Source organism: Coenobita brevimanus, chromosome 86 (assembly GCF_032717465.1).
Source record: "Coenobita brevimanus isolate Jiangsu-jjx chromosome 86, ASM3271746v2, whole genome shotgun sequence".
In the NCBI taxonomy this organism is placed as follows: Eukaryota; Metazoa; Arthropoda; class Malacostraca; order Decapoda; family Coenobitidae; genus Coenobita; species Coenobita brevimanus.
In genome coordinates, this window is record NC_137039.1 from 34,691,662 (window position 1) to 34,714,160 (window position 22,499).

General features: G+C 45.0%; 1 protein-coding gene across 1 annotated transcript in view; it reads left to right on the plus strand.

The window, feature by feature from the left end:
* Positions 1 to 1,776: 1,776 nt before the first annotated feature.
* The window catches only part of LOC145410663 (uncharacterized), a 129,401-nt gene continuing 108,678 nt past the window's right edge, over positions 1,777 to 22,499 (plus strand). The window contains exons 1-2 of the mRNA XM_080280777.1: positions 1,777 to 1,902; positions 2,077 to 3,103. Of these exons, the coding sequence (XP_080136903.1) occupies positions 1,777 to 1,902; positions 2,077 to 3,103 (1,153 nt within the window). The remainder of the gene's footprint in view (positions 1,903 to 2,076; positions 3,104 to 22,499) is intronic.

Here is a 22,499-nt window from a genome sequence, read left to right on the forward strand (position 1 = left end):
TTCTCAAAATTCGGGATGCGAGTATGTGTTCCAGAGATGAATAAAATGGTTTGACTTACAGTAAAAAAAAATGTATAAAGTTCCTAATCTGTAATGAAAGAATTAACCCGTAAACCAAGATACTTCCTTTTCATTTTCATCAGGCTATCATCAAAACCATCTAATGTATTCTGCTGATGGGATATAATGTTAAGGTCTAATGTGCAGAGTAAATCGCTGAAGATAAGGCACCACGAAACCTCCATGTCACCTAGAATAAGACTTGTTATTATTCATCCTAACAATATTCTCCGTCAGTCAAATTCAACTTCGGAATTTCTGCGCTCATTTCCCACCGGGCACTTTCCAGACCGCTATAATGACAGTCTTCTAGCATGACCACCTTCCAGCAGGCTTGGAATCCAGGTCGGGTGCTGGAAGAAGCTAGCCCGGCCATTCCTCCCTCCCTCCCCTATCCCCCTCCCCTCACGCCTCCTCCCTACTCTCCTCGTGGGATTCCAACAGGCTGACTTAACCCCCTGACTCAGCTTACTCCCCACAGCCTTTAGTCGCGGTCAGGACTCGGAGGAGGGAGGAGGTGGAGGAGGAGCCGAGGTCATGAGGAGAGGTCAAGGAAGGTCATCAACGAGGAGTAGCGAGTCCGTTACCTCGCTCGTGTGACATAACTATCTCGGGGTCTCTCAACAGCTTTCCCTGCGTCTCTCCGTCATTTCCGGTTTGTCTCCTCGTTGTGTTCACCAGCGGCTGTTTCCGGTGAGTGAGACACCCCCCCCTTCTCCCCCTCTATACAGGTGTGAGGCAATGGTGAGTAATGAGGATGAGTGCGTGGGTGAGTAAGAGGGAGAGAGGCCTCAGCTCAGTCGGTTGTGGAGGCTGGGAGGGTGAGGGCCGAGGTTCGACAGGCTGGGACAGGGCACCGCACGCTCGTTCGCGCGGCGTTAAATCCACGTTGCGTCGCGGCGTTTCCTGACGAGGCAGTACAAGCTCTTACCTCAATCTCGCTCCAGTGCCTGTGTTAACTCTGTGATCATAGCACACGCGTTCTGGATATATCACAGTCCTGGAAGCTCCTTCAAACTGGAAAACAACTCCGAGATAATAAGTGTTGCGTACGAGTGAATAATTAAGTGATAACATGGTTGTGATGTGGCCTTGATGTTTTTGTGGTGTTGTGCACAGTTGTACGGGTAAACCTGTGTTGTGACGCTGCTCAGATGAAGACGGTCTGGTGGCAACAAAATGTATCCACGTGGTTGTACTGCCTCGCACGAGTCCAGGGAGGAGACAATATGGTGACTGAAGACTCTCTTGTAAAAAACCACTATATGCCGCGCGACAAAGATAAGACAACGGAGGTGAGGCAGCCTCGCACACCATTCTGTGACATTATCGCGGAGACTAACGCCAGGCTAAGGCTCTGTAGTGGGGTTGTGGCGAGGGTGTGTGGTGGGTGTGCGGGTGAGGTGAGTGCGGGTGTGGTGAGTGAAGGTGAGGCAGGGTGTGAGTGTTGAGAGTGAGTGCGGTGTGGTGAGTGAAGGTGAGGCAGGGTGTGAGCGAGGTGGGTGTGCGGGTGCGAGTGGTGAGTGCAGGTGAGGCAGCGTGTGAGTGTGAGTGTGTGTGAGTGCGGTGACTCAGGCGTGACTCAGGCCGCCCGCCCACGACCTCCCGCCTGCTACGCGAGGGAAAGCCGCGCTGCCACGAGCCAGCACGTGGCCTGGAGTGCCTGTACGTCCCGTGCCACTGTCTGAAGCTGCCAAGGAGCCATCTGCAGGCAGGATGACCGTCGCTGTGGCCGCCTCTCTCACCGACCTGCCGCTCTCCCTCGCCTCACTCCTCGGCATGGACGACAACCCCGACACCCCCCCTATGCAACCCCCTCGTCCCCCTTCTCAACCCACCACCACCACCTCCCCCTACCACACACCACAGCCCCTCGCCACCACCTCCACCTACCACACGCCACCACCTCCCTCCACCACCACCCATCACATCTTTCCAGTGGGGGGTGCCTCAGGAAGCCTCACCCCCCAGCATCTCCCAAAAACAACCTTCAGCACCCAGCCTGGCCCCCAACAGACCCCGACCACACTGTATGACACCTTCGCAGGGGGCGCGGCCTTCTGGGAGGGCGTTTCCCCTGACCCCGCCCTCACACCCTCGCTCAGCTTCTACGGGTCCCCAGGATTGCCCTCCCACTCTCCTCTGGCCACACCTACCCCTGAGGGGGCACTCCAGCCTAGTCTTATCCCTGGGGCGAGTCAGGGCGTCAGCGTGACCCTGGCAGACCTCTCCCTCAGTGCACCTCCGCCACCGCCCCCCTACCACAGTGTGGTGACGGACCCATACACTTTCACCTTCCCCGCCCCAGGTACCGACCTGCCTGGCCCCTCACATTGGCAGGGGCAGGAGGGCTGGGACGACCCCTTAGCCTCCACCTGGCTTCCCCTTGGCCCCAGTGCCACCAGTGTCATCCAGGAGAGTGACCCCTCCACCACCTGGTCGTGGCCCCTTCAGACCGTACCCTCACTAGAGCCATGGCCAGCCCCAGTATCGGTCCCAGCACTGGCCCCGGTGATGTCGTCGCCTCCACAGGATGTTGCGGAGCTGAGCCCCGCCAGCAGGGAAGTGGCACTGGGGCTGGGTCAGGCGGGAGCGGTGCCCCACAGTCGCCGCTCCACCTCCCGCTCCCCGCTGAGCCCGGCGGGAGGTGCGGCCACCCCCTCTCCCCGGGGGGACGCCCCGCCTCGCTCCCCGCTCGCCCCGCCACCATCTCCCAGCCTCATTCAGCACGCAGACCGTCGGCGGTGGCAGCGGAGGCAGCAGGCTGGGGCCGGGGCCGGGCAGCAGGAGGAGGGCGAGTGGGGGCGTGGCGGCGGGGTGAGACGGTGGTCGGGGCGACCCCGCCGCTCTCACAGTCTGGCCCACATGGACAGTGCAGGAGCAGCGCCGGCGGAGGCTGGGGGGGCCAGCACCCCTGGGGGCGCCTCCTCGTCTCTCCCCGCCCCGACCAGCCCCGCCAGGCACACCACGCCCGGCGGCGACGACCAGGACGACGATGACGACGACGACGACACAGAGCAGCGCCGCATCTGCGTCCCGCCAGGTGAGTCAGTTTGAATTGTGTGTTTGCGCGCGCATGTTGCTGGCGGCGGTGGCGGCGACGTAGCAGGGACGGAAGGGCCAGGGCGGGCAATGAGGGCATGGCAGGACAGGATGTGGCCTGCTGGATGAGGCAGCAAGGGCCAGCAGGGCCAGGTGAGGCCACCACGTGCTCACGAGGTTACAACACAGGGCGGTGTGGCAGCCACGCCGGGAGCCCCGCCCACACCCCCACCCCACCTCACGCCCCGCCACGCCCCTCACGCCATCCCCTCGGCCCTATGCCCTCGCCCTGGCCCTCCTCCGTGCCCATGGCAGCTCCCACGCTGCACAGGGCACCCCATCTCCTGCCAGCGGCGCCACACGTGGTGCTTGTACGGCGCGGCGGCCACTTCCTGCATGCAGTGGCGGATGCTGGCGGCCAGGACCGTTGGGTGCCTTCCAGGAATTGCAGGCGCTACGGTAGGGGGGGAAGGGTAGGGGGTAGGGGGAGGAGTAGGGAGGTAGTGGCAGGGGGGATAGGGAGGGAAGGGCAAGGGAGTAGGGAAGAAGGATAGGGTCAGTATAAGGATGGTGAGGGAAGGGAAAGAATATAGGGGAGGGAGCGGCAGCGATAGCAGAGAGAGGTTAGGGGGAGGAAAGGAGGTGGGAGAGGGGCTGGGAGGGATGGAGGCGCTGGGAGTGGGTAGGACAGAGTAAGTGTAAGGATGGTGGAGGCAGGGAAGAGTGTAATGGCGAGTGGAGCTGGGAAACTGAATGGAGGAGGGAGGGTGGGATGGGTAGGCGGTGTGTGCAGGGGGAGTGTATGGGAAGGAAGGGAGAATCAGACGTGTATGAGGGAAGGAGCGAGGGGGGAAGGGCTGGTGGCAAGAGTAAAGGGAGGCAGAGAGAGTGTATGGGGGAGGAGCTGGGGAGTTTAAGGGGGAAAGGGTATGGCAGGGGAGTTTATGGGTGAAGAGGGACGACAGGGGAGTGTATGGGGAAGAAAGAGAATGGATGGGGAGGAAGGAAGAGGTGGATGGGCAAGACTGGGTGTGGGGGTGGTGGGTTACATAGTCTAGTTCGGGGCTGGTGTTACCTCACTGCTACCAAGGGATCCCCCCCCCTCCCCCACACATACCCTAGACTACCCCCACACCCAACAACTTCTCTACACTACTTCACACATCATACACCCTTCCTAGACTTCATATAACTTCCCCACACTAGCCCACACACCATATATCCTCCCCACACTACCACAAATACAAACTCCTCCCCAAATAGACTATACCACACAAGCTCCCCAAACAAACCACCTTCCACAATCCACCCCAACTCTCCCCCAAACTCCCCAGACTGACAGACTACATCATACATCACAAACCCACTCTAACTCCCCAGACAACTCCACTACAACTCCCCAGACAGACTACCACAAACCACTCCTCCTATCAAAACTCCCCAGAAAACCCAACACCCCACTGCTACACTCCCCAGCCTCCCCAGACAGACAGAGAGACAGACAGACATAGCACCCCACATACCGCTAGCCTACTACTCCCTCTGCTTGCAATCTGCCAGTGAAGTGATCCCGCGGTTAGTAGCAGTCTGCTTGAAGTCTGCTCGCCTCCCCACAAGGCTCTGTAATTACCACGGTCATGTGTTTCCCCTCCCATTCATGAACTCCTACTCGCTTTTTTGCCCATGAGTGCTGTGAGACGAGAGAGAGTGACTGGTGTCGATGGTGAGAGTGTATGTGTGGTTTTGCGACTGGTGGTGTGGGTGGTGAAAGTGTATGTCTGACTGGGTTGGTTGAGATGGAATGAAAGAAAGTTGCACGGTAGTAGTGGTGTGAGTGAATGCATGAGTGTTTTGGTAAAGTGCTGGGTTAAAGCTGTACATTACATAGGAAAGTGGGTTTAGTAACTGAAGGATGTAAGTGGTGAGTGGTGCTAGACTGTGAGGGTTGATCTGAAGAGAATGAAGGAGTGGGGCGTGGTGGCGGTGACCGGTGGTGAAAGTATATGAAGAAGGGCTGGTTGAGATGGTAAGAAGGAATGCAGACGCCTTTTTTTTTTTTAACTCTTACAACTAATAGAGTAACTGTATACGTAGCAATGAGTGAGGGTGAACGCACGAGAGAGAGAGAGAGAGAGAGAGAGAGAGAGAGAGAGAGAGAGAGAGAAAGTAATCTAAACTGCGAGAGTCAGCCATTTTCATATTATATGAGCACAAACCTCTTTAGTACAATTACCTTTTCTGATTACCGCTCGGATATTTGATACACCTGATGGGGATCCTCGTACTGAGGAGGTAATTAAGGCTACAGCTAATTCCCTCTGTTGGAAAAGTCAATCCTCAGCTGAATAAAATCGTCTGTAGGTGGCAAAAACGAAATACAGTAAAAAAAAAAATGGAAATGTATGTGTGAAAAAAATTAAAATATTATTAGGGACGAAAGTATGAGAGAGAGAGAGAGAGAGAGAGACAGAGAGAGAGAGAGAGACAGAGAGAGAGACCAACGAAGGGGAGAGATAAAGGGCTGAAGAGAGAAATTGAGAGGATGATAACTGAAGACAGAAGATTAAAAAAGGAGAGGAAATAAATCGTGAGAGGAAGATTAAACTGCGAGAAAGGATACAGAGCAAGATTGGCCCAAATTTATCTGATACAATAAGCCTTCTGTATTTTTTTTGGCAATATACCGATACTATACATCATACGACTACAACTAACAATAATAATAATAATAATAACAATAATAATAATAATAATAATAATAATAATGCTCTTGTTATTTCCCCCTTCCCCACTCCCACCACTATCCTGTTTCTTCTTTATCTCCCCTTTCTCCACACCACCACTCCCTCTTCTCTTCCTCGTTTCCTTTCTCTCACAACCTCCTCTCCTCTTTCCTCCAACTCCTGCCACTATTCTTAACCCCATTTCCTTCCACTGACTCCCTACCCCCTTCCCAACTTTTCATCCTCCAACATGCCCCTCCTCCCCTCCCCTTCTTTCTCCCCCTTCCACTACCCTCTCTCCCTATCGCTCCGTCTCTCCCTTCCACTATCTCCTCTCCCTTTCCCTCATCCCCTGCCCCTATCTTCACAACACAAGTCTCCCTTTTGCTTCATCATCATCCTTTTTGCTTTCCTCCCTCCCATTCCTTCATTTTCCTCCACCCATTACCTCCCTCCACCCCCCACCTCCCACACTTTCCTGCCCTCTTTCCCTCCCCCCTCCCAAACCACCCTCCAAGCCTCCCTACCCCCTCTCCCTCCTCTCACCATACACTGACCACCCGGCATACCACCGCAAGCACCTCGGGGAAGCGGCAATGAAGGGGCCATGGAAGGGCAGGGAAACAGGGGAAAGAGGCCATGAGAGGGGCGAGAGAAGGGAGAGAGGGGCGACAGAAGGGGGAGAGAGGGGAGATTATGGCTTTAGAAGGAGAGGAAGGTCAAACTGTTAGGGAAGAAAGCAAGGGAAAGAGGGTAGGAAAACGAACTGGGGGGAACATGGGAAAGAGACGAGTCAGAGGAAGACGGGAGCACTGGGAGTATTGGAAGGGTGAAAGAAGAGCATAATGAAGGGGAGGCTCACAGGAGGGCAATATAAGGGGAGAAAGCAAGGGGGGGAAAGCCTAGAAATGAGCGAAAAGGGGGGAAGGTAGTGGAAAGAGAGAGCAACAAGGGGCGAGAGAGCAGAGAGAGGGGCCTCAGAAGAGAGAGAAAGAGATGGCAGGGGGGGAAGCAAAGGACAGGAGTAATGAAGGGGGAAAAACAAGGGATCAGGGACGGGACCATTTAAGAGATGGTATCGAAGTCGACCTCTGATGGAAAAGGATAAACAGGGAGGATGCCATAAAAGGGACAAGCGGAAAAGAAAAGGCGACCCAGAATGGAAAGGGAACCACACATACAGAAGTGTATAAAAATTTTACGAACGAAAAGCAACGGAATAGGCCTAGAGAAAAAAAAAATACCTGGAAAAATAAAAAGCGGGGCCGTGGACGGTAAAGAACGAGATTTAGACTACTCAATCATTTCATTCAGATGTCGTATTTCTTTAGCGTATGCTCCTTCCAGACGATTTTATTCAGCTGAGACCTCTCCCGCTTACATCGAGTAAAATCGTCTGAATATTGCAACGATAAAGATAAATATACCACCTGATTGACGTTGGTGAGGGAAAGAAGACGAAAAGGAAGCAGTGAAGGGAAGGGAGCGCATGAGAAGGAAAATCAGGGGGAGGGGGAGGGGAGAGGAGTAAGAGGTAATGTAAAGGCTGGATAAGGTGAGGGAAGCAAGGGGAATCTGGGATACAGAAGGGGTGAGATGGGAGAGAGAGAAAAGCCTCGGATGAGAAGGAATGGCAAAAACTAAGTAAATAAGAGGGCCTTCAAGGGAGGAAAATACGATATTGGAACCATACAAGGTGAGGAAGTTCAGATCTGGAAAAGGGTGGGACGCACGGGGGAAGGGGCTATGGAAAGGGCAAGAGGGAAGAGAGGAAGAAGCATCGGCAAGGAAGGCAACAAGGAAATGGAATAGGAAGCGTTACACGGGGGAAACACGGCACCTTTATTACGAGGTGGCCTTTCCCAGTTGAATAAAGTAATGAAGGACGTAGCAAGAGAACAGAATGAACTATAAGGACCCTGGGACGAAGTACAACCGCCCGCTTCGTGTATGTTTCTTTTCACCGCAGTGGCCAAGGCTTTTAAAAGTTTGCACCCGGACGAGAAACGAAAAGACGATCAAAAATATTACCTACCCTCTACGCAGGCGTCGTAGTGGAAGGGATAACAGCGATGGAGGCCCGGACATGCATCAGAGCAGTGAATCATACGCCAAAGAGGTCGGCAGGAAATACAGGACAACAGTATACAGTAATATCGGAAATGTCAGAGGTAGAAATATTCCTTGCTGAACTGTATTAAGTCCGGGAAAAATAATAATACTCAGCCTCTGGTACAGTAAATCAAAGGTCTGATAAAAACATTCACTGGATCTTCGGTACATCTAAGGAATCGTGGAATACGTAAATATTAAATCGTTAGTTTTTTATCTGAACTTAAAAGACGTGAGTCACTGAGGATTTACAGTATAAAGGAGGGGTCATTGTACTAAAAGGGGGGTCATCGTACTAAGAAGGGGAGGTCATCGTACTAAAGGGGGGTCATCGTGCTAAAAATGGAGGTCATCGTACTAAAAGGGGATCATCGTACTAATAGGGGGTCATCGTACTAAAAGGGGGCCATCGTAGTAAAAAGGGGGGGGTCATCGTACTAAAAGGGGGTTCATCGTATTAAAAGGGGGTTATCGTTCTAAAAAAAAAAAGGGGGGGGGTCATCGTTCGGAAAAGGAATATCATCAAACTAATTTCTCTCACTCCATCACTACACAGTATCACCGCTACGCTGAACCAAATTCGCTGATGGCAGAAAAAGACAAACGACATAACAAAACACTAGTCACAATGCTTGGCGTACTGATGTGGCGTAGTTATGACCTAAATACTGCTGGGAAGAGGCTGGATGTGGCGAGGAGAAAAGAAAAAAAAAGACAAAACGTTCCTGGATCAGTATAATAAGAAATCCAAGCAGACACAAGTCGAAAACGATGCATCACAATAATCAGACAGTAATGAGACTGGGAGATCGTATGGCAGGTGACGTGGTACTGACTCTGCTAGGAAAAGACTGGGGTGATTGCTAGGAAGAGGCTGGGATATAAAGACCTCGTTCTGTATGACTGCGCAGAGAGAAATCCAAGTATACGAAGGTTAACCAAGTACATTAAAACATCAGGGTAGGAATTAGGAGACTGGGGGATGGGGTGGCTGTGTTGTGGCTTGGATACTGCTGGGAAAAGGCTGGATGTAGGGCAGAAAAACAGAGCGAGGAAATGAGAACAATGGCGCCCGCATCTTGCCTTAACAAGTGCATCCTTGGAAATAACTCATGTCCCCAGAAGTCTTGTGTGCCATGAAATATTACGCATTACAACAACACAAACAACCAGGCACCGAACACTTTTCCATCGCCTGTATCTACGTCTAAGCTATTTAGCCTATGTTAATCTCTTATCTCCACCCATTTCGTTTCTATGTATCTGTTTATCTATGTGTCTACTTATCAGTCAAACCCTGCACATTGCACTGGCCCTCCATGCAGGTACTTCAGCCTCTACTCAATAACACTCCCTTTTCCCAATGACACATCGCATGCCTCCCTCCAACCTCCCATCCTCCACTCACCTCTCCCTCCGTCTCGTTTATGTCCTCAATTCATTTATCATCCACTCGTTTATTACCCCATCAGGAGAACAGTCCAGGTATACAAAGCTCGGGTGACCAATGTCTTAACCGAGTGCCATTACGTAAACAACAAACTACAACCTCACCCTGATGGGCCATATATGGTTGGAGTGTCCTAATCATCTAGATCACCACGTATACAATTACTGGCTATGTTTATCATCTAGATCACCACGTATACAATTACTGGCCATGTTTTAATGACCGAATGTAGTAAATGGTGTCCTAGGCCGGTCACTCAGCGAAGACACCTGTAGGTAACACTAAACAGAGTAAATGTGGATTGCGGGCGTCCCCACCTCACTGCTATCATTAACAGCTGGTTTTGATTTACTCTTAACCAATTCAGCACTTTGACGTCGATTTCTTCCATAATTGTTACCACCAAAGAATATTAAGTTTAGGGAGAAACACCTCGTAGCGAAGGCGTTAAGTCGCATTTGACGCTGCTGAAAATCTCTTAACATGAATCCCACCAATACGCACTGACACTGGAAAATACTCTAAGAGCTTAATATTTTCTAAGTAAACGTCCGTCACTAAATATCGCCTTGTGCAATAATAACACACACACACACACACACACACACACACACACAAACGCTTACAAAAGGAAAGACTAATTAAACAAGGCCCACAAATATGCATAACATTAAATCCAAGTACTGACTGACATCCTCCCTCCCCCCCCAACACACACACACACTCAGAGTCACGAGAGGGAAAGTGTTTAGGCCTTCTGAGTGTCCAGTGAATCAGAGGTGAGTCAGGGGGCAGTTTGTGGAAGTGGTGGATGAGGATAATGAGTGTAGGGCTGGGTAAGGGAGAGCACAGCAGGGTAGGGTAGGGTAGGGTATGATAGGGTAAGGCCTGACAGGGTAGGGTAGGGTAGGGTAGGGTAGGGCAGAGAAGGGTACGGTGAGGTAAGGCAAGTCCGGGTTGGATAAGGTAGGGTTTGGGAGTGGGAATAGGTAGGGTAGGATATGGCAGGAAAGGGGAGGCTAGTGTTGCTGGATAGGGGTTAGTAGGAGAGGGGAGGAATCACAGATAAAGAATGAGAGGTGTGATGGCAATGGGAGGCAGACTGCACAAATCTGACTTGGCCGGGCATTTGCACTAAACACGACACTCAAGCGGTGTTTCACGCGTCTCGAAAGGCAGCTAATCCGTTCAAGATGAAGCACACCAACTTCCCTTACTTCCCCCGAATTCACTGTTAAACGCAGGGATGTATTAAATAGAAGATTTTTGGAGTGTAGAGCGTGAAGTGCAAATGATGTGTTTTGGTTAACTTTGGAGAGTAGAGTAAGAAGTGCATTTGACGGTATTCTGGTTAACTGGTGGTGTTTGTGAATGAAACACTATAAACGTCATCAAAGGAACCTCAACACAAGAGAACATGTACGTAAATATATTGCTATACGAACTTTGATATCTACCACAGGCTGAAATAAAAATCAGCTTTAAAGGACTGGCAGATAAACGAGTATACTAACGCACCCAATTAATAGCTGCCTAAAGGTTGAAGAGAACGAATGAGTAAGGCTGAGTTGGGGTGGGGAAAGTAAGAGTTGCGTAGTGGTGGGGAGGGGTTGGGCCGGTAGGGAGGTGAGGGAGGGTAAAAATCACTAGGCAGGGGTTGGAAGGGGAGGAAGGACATAGGTGAGAGATAAACGAAGTGGCGGATAGAGAGGGAAAGATAGGTTAGTGTGGGTGAGATAAGGAACATGGGGATGGGGATGAGATGTGTGAAAGACAGATAATAGTATGGGCGGTGGACACAAAATAAGGGATGGGTGGTGAAAGAAGGGAGTGGGTGGTGAACAGACGAAGGGGCTAGGTGGGCAAGGGAGGGGATGTGTTGGGTAAATCTGAGTCAGTGATGAGTAAAGAGAGGCAGGAAAAACAACAGAGGAGGAACTAGCAAAAGGGGGAAGGAGAATGGGACCAATGTGTACTGCGAAAGATGGAGTTGACAAAATATGACATGAATTTGTAGTGGAAATGAGTAAGGCGGAAATAAAGAATGGGTAAGGCAGACATGGGTATGGGGAATTTGTTAAGGGGTGTAGGTAGGGTGAAGTGAAAGGCAGGGGAGACTTGAGTAAGTTAACTGTCTAAGATGTGTAAAGAGTGGACGAGAGTGAGATGGTATGGGCAGAATGTGGTGGACTGATCAAGTATGGGGTGATGCGGAAAGTGTGACGAGGAGGAGTTAAGGATAAGATGGAAGGAGAAAGGAAAGTGTAAGGTGGGGACAGACAAGGATAAGGTGAAGGGAGGAAGGAAAGTGTAAGATGGAGAGGGTCAGGGACAAGATGAAGGAAGGAAGGATCAGGCTGAAGAAGCAAAGATGAGGTGGAGGTAGTAGGGATGAGTTGGAGTGACCTAGGGTGAAGTGGAGGGGGCAAAACAGGTGGAATGATCAAGGGTGAGGTGGAGCTGGGCAGAGTGAAGTGGCACAGGAGGCGCCATGGGTTAGGGTGGTTGTGCAAGGGTGTGTAGGGTGTATAGTGTCCTCATATGGTTTCCGGTGGCCATAAACTACTGAAGGGGATTCCGAACCGTCTTGTCATAGTTTAGTTATTTACAAGGCCTCACATTACAAGAGAAATTAACCGCTTCACTACGACGGGGCCTTCCTGCCACCAGACGATTTATTCACTGTAGGGGACGACGAGAGGTGGACGACAAATATGAGTGAAAAATGTACTTCAAAAAACGAAAGGGACAAAATATAAAGTAACAGAAAACCACCACGCAAAATAAATAAATACATAAGTAAATAAATAAATAAATAAAAGAAACGAGGGACGGGAAGGCAAAAATTCATGGAAAAAGTAATACGATTTTAAAGAAGAAAAAGAAAATCATTGAAGTGGAGGCGAGAAGCAAACGACCATAACAGGAAGGGAAAGAGACGAGTAAGGAGATAGGAACAGGAAAGACAGGAAAAGCAGCAAGGCGATAAGGATAAATAATTAACCTTGACATAATAACATTGGTTTTCATTTATAGGACACCCTCTGTATCACGAGTCTTTGAGTTCTTATCATCCGTTGTTATCATTATTATTATTATTATTATTATTATTATTATTATTTCTATTATTGTTATTATTATTATTATTATTATTATTATTATTTCTATTATTATTATTATTATTATCATCATCTTCATCAACATCATCATCATTATTATTATTATTATTATTATTATTTGGGATCATCATTAAATACCAAAACAACCTTCACCACGAGGGGCAAGTCTGCGTCGAATAACACCCTCAGGAGAAAGAAAAATAAAATAAAATTAATAACGTCATAAATAAAATAAATAATGTCATCGCACTGAAGGGCCAAAAGCTGCTCCTGACCCGTGCTGACCTGAAATTGTCGACCTTAACCCCATCATCACAGCCGACGACCCCTGGCATCACGGCCCGATCCTACTTGGTTAAAATAAAAAAAAATAAAAAAAAATAAATAAATAAAGGCTGCCACTGCAAGGTTCGATTTTTTTTCCATGCCCAATCCAAAAATAAAAAAAAAAAGTCATTGTAATTAATAATAAAAATAATGACTGTCTCCCACAATTAGGTTCCTTTTTTTTTTATGCCCAATCCAAAAATGAAAAAAAAAAGTGTAATAAAAAAAAATGATTCTCTGCCACGGTTTGGTTCAATTTTTTCCTTGCCCAATCCAAAAATGAAAAAAAAAAAAAGTCATTGTAATTAATAATAAAAAAAAAACTTGTTGCCTGCCACGGTTAGGTTCATTTTTCTTTTCACGCCCAATCCAAAAACGAAAAAAAAAGTCATTGTAATTAATTAAAAAATATGATTACCTGCCACGGTCAGGTTATTTTTTTTTTCATGTCCAATCCAAAAACGAAAAAAAAAGTCATTATACTTAGTGAACTCCTCCAAAAAATTTTAACTGGTCGCCCCCAAAACTGTCCACCTCAAACCTATCATTTTAATATAAGAGATTCCTGGTATATATACTTTTATCATACTTCAAATCTGGGTATACTTCATCACACTCCAAATCTACCTGTTTCTTTTTTCGTACTAGACGTCCTCGTGCTGAAAGGATTAGCATCAGGCGAGAGTGGGTATATCAAAAGTCAATGTTAAATCCGTTTTCAAAATCGACGGATCACGATTTACACTTGGTCCTATTTTCATACTAACTCAAAAAAAAAAAAAGGAAAAAAAAGCCACTCAAAAACCATAACATGAGCGACTGACAAATGGTGTAAAAATAAATAAAATAAATAAATGAATAAATAAATAGCTTATGGTTTAATTACTGGCTTAAATAATAACCCCTTCAACCCGAGATATTTTATTATTATTATTATTATCATTATTATTATTATTATTAGTAGTAGTAGTAATAGTAATAGTAGTAGTAGTAGTAGTAGTAATAATAATAATAATAATAATAATAAACCCTTCACTGTGGTCCCATGTTTCATACTTCACTGTGACGATTTGATTCTCTTCACTACCTTAAAAAATTCGTCATCTTCCCTACCACGGTATTTTAATATTCACATTATTTTACGTAGGTTTTATAATTACCTTAAAAGCGCTTCACAAGGACGCCAATTTTTTTTTATTAATTTATTGTGAAGATTTTGCTCCTTTACTATTGCCGGAAAATATTGCAAGAAAATATTGTAGAAAAATATCAACTTCTTCATTACGACGGCAATTTCGTTTATATATTTAATTCAGACAATTTTATTTAGCTTGCAGTTTTTTTTTTCTACCCTAGCCCCCTCCGATATGACACTAAGTTACTGATTTTATTATGTAGATTTATTTAATTATTTTCTTCAGCAGAGGACATTTAGATTTTTTTGCGCTATTACAGAAAAACTTTGTTACTATATTTTATTTACTGTAGTAAGGCAAATAATTAAAAAAAACATTACCATAAAAAATTACCAATACTAGTATGATATTTCACTACAATTATTACTTATATCCACACTGCATTATAGTTATCATATTTGTAGTAATAGCCACTTTTTAACATTTTTCTTTATTGACAATTCAGTGCACATAACATCCGTAAAATAAAATAAAATCAACTCCTATATGTCAGTACTTTATTAATCTTACCACGGCAATTTCTTTACTAGATATAAATGAGTAAAAAATTCTAACCTTCTTCCTTGCGTTATTTCAATGAGACAGATTTTATTTTAAGGGTGCTATTACATGAAAGAATTAATAATAATAATAATAATAATAAAATAATAATAATCCATCCATCATCCAATAATAATAATAATAAGCAACAAAGCATTTATTCTGTTATTCCTTACTTATTAATTCAGTTCCAATAATTTCATAGGTTGAGAAAATATTATTAGGTCGTTTCCAGCATCTATAACTTTCTTCATTAACCTTCCAAATAATCAAGCACCATAATTACACTGATGATGATTATGATGATGATTGTGATGATGATGATGATGATGATGATGACGATGGATGATTTTAACTGATGATACTATGAGGATGATGATGATGGTAATGGTGATGACGACGACGGATGATTTCAACCTGATGATGATGATAATGATGATGATTTTAACCTCTCTCCGGCCAATTTTCCGATCAACTAGGGTCTCGACGGCAAGACAGTGAGAAGAGGAGTCGACACGGCGTAGGAGATGGCGGAAATAGCAGCTAGTTGGTGGTATAACGGCAGCCTGGCCACACCTACACCAACAACTGCTTTATCAGTTATAGTTTTATAGTTTTATTAGCTTTATCGTCGTCGTTATCGTCATTATTAGCTTTCTCGATCGTCATTACCATCATCGAAGTACTTATTTATTCATTTTTCCAAGCCTTGTCTTCATCCCCACGACTATCGCCAAACGAGGCAAGATATTACAGTATTATTATCCTTATCGCTGGCATTATCGTTATCATCGTCTTAGTACCACCGTCTACATCACCACATCGCCATCTTTATCATATTTGTACTCGACACTACGATCACCATCATCACCACCACCAATCCGTCACCGACACTACCATCACCATCATCACCACCACCAATCCGTCACCGACACTACCATCATCATCATCATCATCACAGTCACCATCACCACCACCATCATCATCATCATCAAAGTATATCACATGCTGCTATAGATGTACTGTAATACTAGCACCAGGCGACTTAATTTTCCATAAGGGTAATGTTTTTTTGAAATATGCAGACTACTCCTCTGGGATTCATGCAACACTTGCCCCCAGTTGATTTCATGCAAAGAACTTATACTTCTGGGATCTATGCAACAAATTTAAACTTTTGGGATCTATGCAACAAATTAAAACTTTTGGGATCTATGCAACAAATTTATATTTTTGGGATCTATGCAACAAATTTATATTTTTGGGATCTATGCAACAAATTTAAACTTTTGGGATCTATGCAACAAATTTATACTTTTGGGATCTATGCAATACTTTTTTAAGTACTGAAAATACACCTAAATTTTCATTACTCTGATTCATACATCTTTTTAAAAGTATTAGATAATTATTTTTAAACACTGGGATACATGCCAAACTTTAAACCACTGAGATTCATTTAAAAAAAATATATACTATCGGAATCATTTTTCTCTTACCCCCAGAAGTGGAATTCATCAAATTTTTATATATAACTTCATTAAAAATCTGATATTCACAAATTACAGTGCATACTTAAGTGGGCACATTATATCCATCACGTGAACACCTACAATTACACACTCATCTCCTTACTGCTGACTTATTGTTTCCTATTCTTTTATATATTCCAAGAACAATGCTTTCTGAACAACGATTTTTCTTTTCATAATGTAGCTACCACTGGACAAGTACATCTAACTCAGGGACCACTGACTAAATAATATAATAATAACAATAATAATAATAATAATAATAATAATAATAATAATAATAACAACAACCTTCAATAACTCGATCCATACGTTATTTCATTTTATTTCTGTTACCACTCAATTTTTTTTTTTTTTTTACATCAGGAAGGACCTGTCGCACTGAATGGGTCTGAAATTTGTTTATAATTAAGGTGAAGCCACTTACACAACAATATATCAAAGTATTTGGTTCAGCTCAGTCAAGATCTTCAGCGTAAAAAAAAAAAAAAAACGAGAGAGAGAGAGAGAGAGAGAGAGAGACTTCCTTATATTGTTTACGACAGTGGCATCGTTTACAATATATTTCCTGTTACCGTCAGCACTATCTTTCTTTTTTTTTTATCCAGGGAAAAAGGAACCAAAGGCCACAAACAGAAAACAGTAAAAGGGATATTTGGGACCTGTTTGTGATGTTTTGGGACTGGGAAAGGAACCGGTTTGGGTTACTACTGTTGGTAATCTTAGGTTGGATTTATGCTACTAAGTTGAATCAAATTATGGTGCTATTAGCTGTAGTATTTGATCTGTTAATTGTTACACCGGGTTAAATTGATATAAAGAACTATTAAATTATTATTATTATCATCATTATTAAAGCAATACGGTTTTACTCACCAGCAGTGTTTTCTAATTCTGAAGCAAATAACTATATACAAAACCCCCCCTGCTTTCCGTACTGCATTATAAACGTCATGCACACCTCACGATGCTATCAAAATATGCAAATCACCCCTACATATATACATATTATTAAGTAAAAACCCGGTAATATAAAACCCTCCACTGCCTCACCCCCTCCACCCTCCGACACCCCCATTACATGAAGACGGAAAACAAAAAAGCCAAGACAGGAAACTTAAATGCCAAGACGGGAAACTAAAAGGCCAAGACGGGAAACTGAAAGGCCAAGACGGGAAACTAAAAGGCCAAGACGGGAAACTAAAAGGCCAAGACGGGAAACTAAAAGGCCAAGACGGGAAACTAAAAGGCCAAGACGGGAAACTAAAAAGGCCAAGACGGGAAACTAAAAAGGCCAAGACGGGAAACCAAAAGGCCAAGACGGGAAACTAAAAGGCCAAGACGGGAAACTAAAAAGGCCAGGACGAGAAACTAAAAAGGCCAAGACGGGAAACTGAAAGGCCAAGACGGGAAACTAAAAAGGCCAAGACGGGAAACTAAAAGGCCATGACGGGAAACTAAAAGGCCAGGACGAGAATCTAAAAAGGCCAAGACGGGAAACTAAAAGCCAAGAGGGGAAACTAAAAGGCCAAGACGGGAAACTGAAAGGCCAAGACGAGAAACTAAAAAGGCCAAGACGGGAAACTGAAAGGCCAAGACGGGAAACCAAAAATGCCAAGACGGGACACTAACCCAGCCTGACAAGCACGTTCGAGAGTTTGTTGTCTGCCTGGCCACGACTTCCATTACCGGCACTGATCTATGGTGGGTGAGCTCTGACACTGCACTTAATGGCCTTCTTTGCCAACATATGGGATAATTGGCGGGTTGGCTGACCACTGCAGAGAGAGGGAGGGAAATGGAGATCGAGGAAAGAAGTTGGGTTGAAGAAGCTGAGAAAAGAGAAGGTGGGAAAGGGGGAAGGAGTCGTGAGATTGGTGTAAAGGAGAAAGGAAGGTGGGAAAGCACTGTAGCAAATGAAAAAATATAAGAGGCTTGCGATGGGATGGAGAGTACAGTATACAACATAGCGATGGGGAAAAAAATTGCGTTTTTCCTTTACTTAAACACGTGCATCCCCGCGAGAGAGTGCGTATGTAAGTGTGCTTCATGTGTGCAAGAAGCGTGAAGGATATTAGTGTGTTTGCGTCTGTGTTGAAGTGTAAATATATGGCGCACGTGCGACCGGTGTGTCAATATATGTGCACGTGTAGACGAGCGTGTGTGCGTGTGTGTGTGTGCGTGTATGCCATCCTGATTATACGGTGCATTGCTCCTGTAATCACACGGCTGGCAGTATACATTACATAACAGGATGTAGAGCTGATATAACAAGCTGTGTGACTGGGGGAAATATAGTAGTCTAGCATGAGATTTACTTCTTTTTTTTCTACCGTATTCCTGCTACCATTAAGCACTTTTTATTCCGCCTTACGGGGTTAATGAAAGGGAGATCTAACCCCTCCAGCTCGAATGGCCTTTTTTTTTTTTTTACTGAACAAAATCGTCTATGGCGGTGGTAAGAATAAAACACGAATAAAACAAACAGCGCCATCGATCATTGGGGGTAAAAACTGCGAGGGCGGTGTATGAATGCTCCCAATTTGTGACGAGTACTTTAGGAAGGTATGAGTATTAATTGTGGTAGGAGTGTTAATTGTGGTAGGAGTGTTAATTGTGGTAGGAGTGTTAATTGTGGTATGAGTGTTAACTGTCGTATAAGCGTTAATTGTAGTGAGTGTTAATTGTGGTATGAGTGTTAATTGTGGTATAAGTTAATTGTGGTATGAGTGTTAATTGTGGTATGAGTGTTAATTGTGGTATGAGTATAAACCGTAGTATGAGTGTTAGTTGTGGTTAGCCTGCATACCACATTATAGAGCGCACACAGCAGCGGGGTGAAGAAGTAGATATGCTTTACCTTAATCACGAGTTTTACACATGAGTTAAAAATTTGGGGAGATATTTACACCTTCGCCGTCTCCTTAGTAACTCTTATGTGATTCTCTGGGGGCTTAATGCTACGAACTGACAGAGAGAGAGAGAGAGAGAGAGAGAGAGAGAGAGAGAGAGAGAAAGAGAGAGAGAGAGAGGCGTATGGCAGCCAAAAGGTCAATGGATTTTTTTTTACTTGTATCTAATGAAAATATTTTTTTTGTTTTGCTTATTACTGGTACCTTCAGACGATTTTACTCATCTTAGGAAAGACTTCTCGTACGGAAAGGGTTAATGGAGACTGTGGCCAACCCCTTCACTTCAATAATAATAATAATAATAATAATAATAATAAACAAAACATCGATCATCATTTTCAGTGGGTGAGCAGGCAAGAGAGAGATATGGCTCAGAGCTATGACGTAAGCAAGTATTATTTTTACAGATAAGAAGTACCAGGAGATAACGATAATATTACGGTGTGTTTGTGTGTGTGTGTGTGTGTGTGTGTATCTTTGTCTGTGTGTGCACGTGTGTGGTGTAGCTGCCGGCGACATAAGGAAGGCTTGGTTTATTTGGCCGGAAATATTTGAGTGTGGCAGCCGGTCATGTCGCCAGATGAGCCGGTAATGGAGGTCTCTCTCTCTCCCCCCTTCTCTCTCTCTAGTATCACGCCTTCGTTCTTTTTATCCTCATTTACTGTATTACATTATCCTTCACGTAACCTCCCTCCCTCTCTCTCTCACTATCAGCAGAAGTAAATAATCACAATACGAGTACATTTTCTTCCCATTACTCACGCAATAATTTTAACTCTTTCAACGCCACATTATTTCAAGACACATACCCGAAGTATAACACTATCCTTTAATAAAAAAAACACCCACTTCCTATCCAGCCAAACTAATCTACACAGTCTCTCTAGTAAAAATGGAGAACGTAATTTATCTGCTTAAAAACAACATCAGTGAAAATTTATACACCTGAATATTAAAGACGAATATTCTTAAGTTCATCCAATCAATAAACAGACGTCTCATTTTACTCTTCCTTCTCCCAGGTGATTTAAACTGTTCATTATATCACCTAAGGATCACACCCTAGTAGTATGGAAGAATGTAATAATCTGGTACTAGCAAAAATATATTAATAAAATGAATAAATAAATAAAAACTAAAAAGGACCCCATCGTGTAAATAAATTGGCGTAATGTGGGTGTTTATTTTTTAAAAGAAATGAGTCTATTTATACATCTGCTGCCCCGTCCTAATCCCAGAGTTCATCATGTGTGGACGCGTCAAAAATCCCTCCAAGCCTTTCTACCTCAGCTCATCACCACCACTTCCTCCAGCCTCCCCCACCTATACCCTCCATCCCCTCTCTCTCTCTCTCTCGGTCTCCTCCTCCTCACTACCCCGATAAATTAGTGATCCAGTACAAGTGTTTTTAGGGATTGTAATACTTGTTCCCTCACCCATACCCTCCATCCCACTCTCGGTCTTCCCCTCCTCCTTTCCCCTTCGATATACCTGCGATCCAACATAGGTATTTTCAAGGAGTATAATACCCGTCCTCTCACCCCTCCCCTCCCTCTCCCTCTCGATCTTCCCCTCCTCCGTCCCCTGCGATACAGCACATAAAAAATACACGATAGTCCGTAAATAGCGCTACACTAGAAGCTCAAATTCGGATAACTTGCGTGTTGCAGGTCGGCTCAGTGTGCTGGTGTAGGCGTGGGTTTGGCAAGGGGAGCAGAAATAAGTAAATGAGTAAAGAGTTGCCACTGATAATGTTGACGCTTCAGAAGGCCTCTCAAAGTACTCAAACAATTTCCTCGTAACTCCTGCAACACAAAACATCTATCAAATGTCTGTAACAATAAGCTCCACCTGCCTAATAAGTCATCGCAGAGAAAGGGTTGAGAGACAGCTTAATCCTTTCTGTGCAACATTTTACACAAGAAGCCTAAGATAAATACGGTCGTCTGGCGGTAGCACAAAATAGTTTTAATAAAGCGTCCTTGTATGATGGCGTCTTATTTCATTCTTGAGACTGACATTAAGATTGTAAGTCACCAAAATGAAGGGATCAAATGAATTACAAACCATCTTCACTAGCCTCTGCAATAATGTGAAGTCCTTACGATATCGCTTCTCAACATCGGCTCCTGCTGCCCACACGCGATTCTATTCAGCTGGCGAGAGCTCCCCCACCCTCGTATACTGATGTGCCACTGTTCCATCCTATCTTTATTTTATTATTTTTGCTGCTGAGACATGATTCTGCTTGGCTAAAGAAATATCCCTCCTCGTACTAAAGGGGTGATTCCAGCTCCATCCATCCTTGTCTACACACTCGTACATTTAAGACAAGTAGACAAGGAGGAGGTCATGTAAACACTCCTTTGTGCACGCAGTCAAACAGGCGCCTTGCACACGGAAAAAACTTCACAAAAACGCACACACACACATCCTTTTCTTCACACACACACACACACACACACAACTTGCTTTAGCTCACAGATATATCTACCTCTATACACACCTACACATTTCCTACACATGCAGACACACACACATACAATTTTTCCAACTCATACACACAGATATACTTCTGCTATATACACACCTACACATTTCCTACACACACACACACACACGGAAGTAACAGCAGGCAGGCAGGAGGGTGTATTGGTGGCCTCTATACTACACCCATAATTCTCTCTCTCTCTCTCTCTCTCTCTCTCTCTCTTTTCTGCAGTGAGACCTGTAAATATTATCCCTAAGCATTTCTGTCCCTACTCAGGAAGGACCCCTTTCCTTACGACACTCCACCCTCCTACTTTATGTCTCCACTTTGCTCTCTCTCTCTCTCTCTCTCTCACGAAGTGCAACAAATCAGTTTTACTTCCTATAATTTCGTCCCAATTTTCTCTTTTTTCCACTTATTCCTCTCTCCATTGCACGATTTTTTTTCTTAAATTATTTTATACTTTTTAATTACACAAATTTCTAAAACATACAATACAAACATATTAAGAAGTGCTATCGCCATTACATATCAACTTCCATCCCTATATTTACTAAGTTTCCTACGACTTCCACTTACTGTACTTGAAATTCATTGGCTACTTTAACTCAGCTGGCATTTAGAACATAATTGGCAAACGGGCGGGGGAATAAATTCGTGGAAAATGGCTGGGCGAGAGAGGGCGGTCACATTGTTTTCATTACCAGTGGGGGCGGCCATCTTGAATCTGGGCGGGGGCAGCTGCGGGTCGGGTTGGCTATTTCGGTACCCGCATATTTTTCGCACCGACCAGTTTTCGATGCTATTCGCCGGGTTGCAAAAATTTTCCTACCCTAACTTGCTTGCTTTGGTGAAATACGTAGGATGGAATGATATACAGACGATGAAAACATAAATGGAGAGGATATTTACAGTCGTGCCGAAGCTGTTTATTGCCGGCATCTTCCTCGCCCCTCTATCCCTGGCGCGCCCCTTCCCTTTGTCTCCTCCCTCCC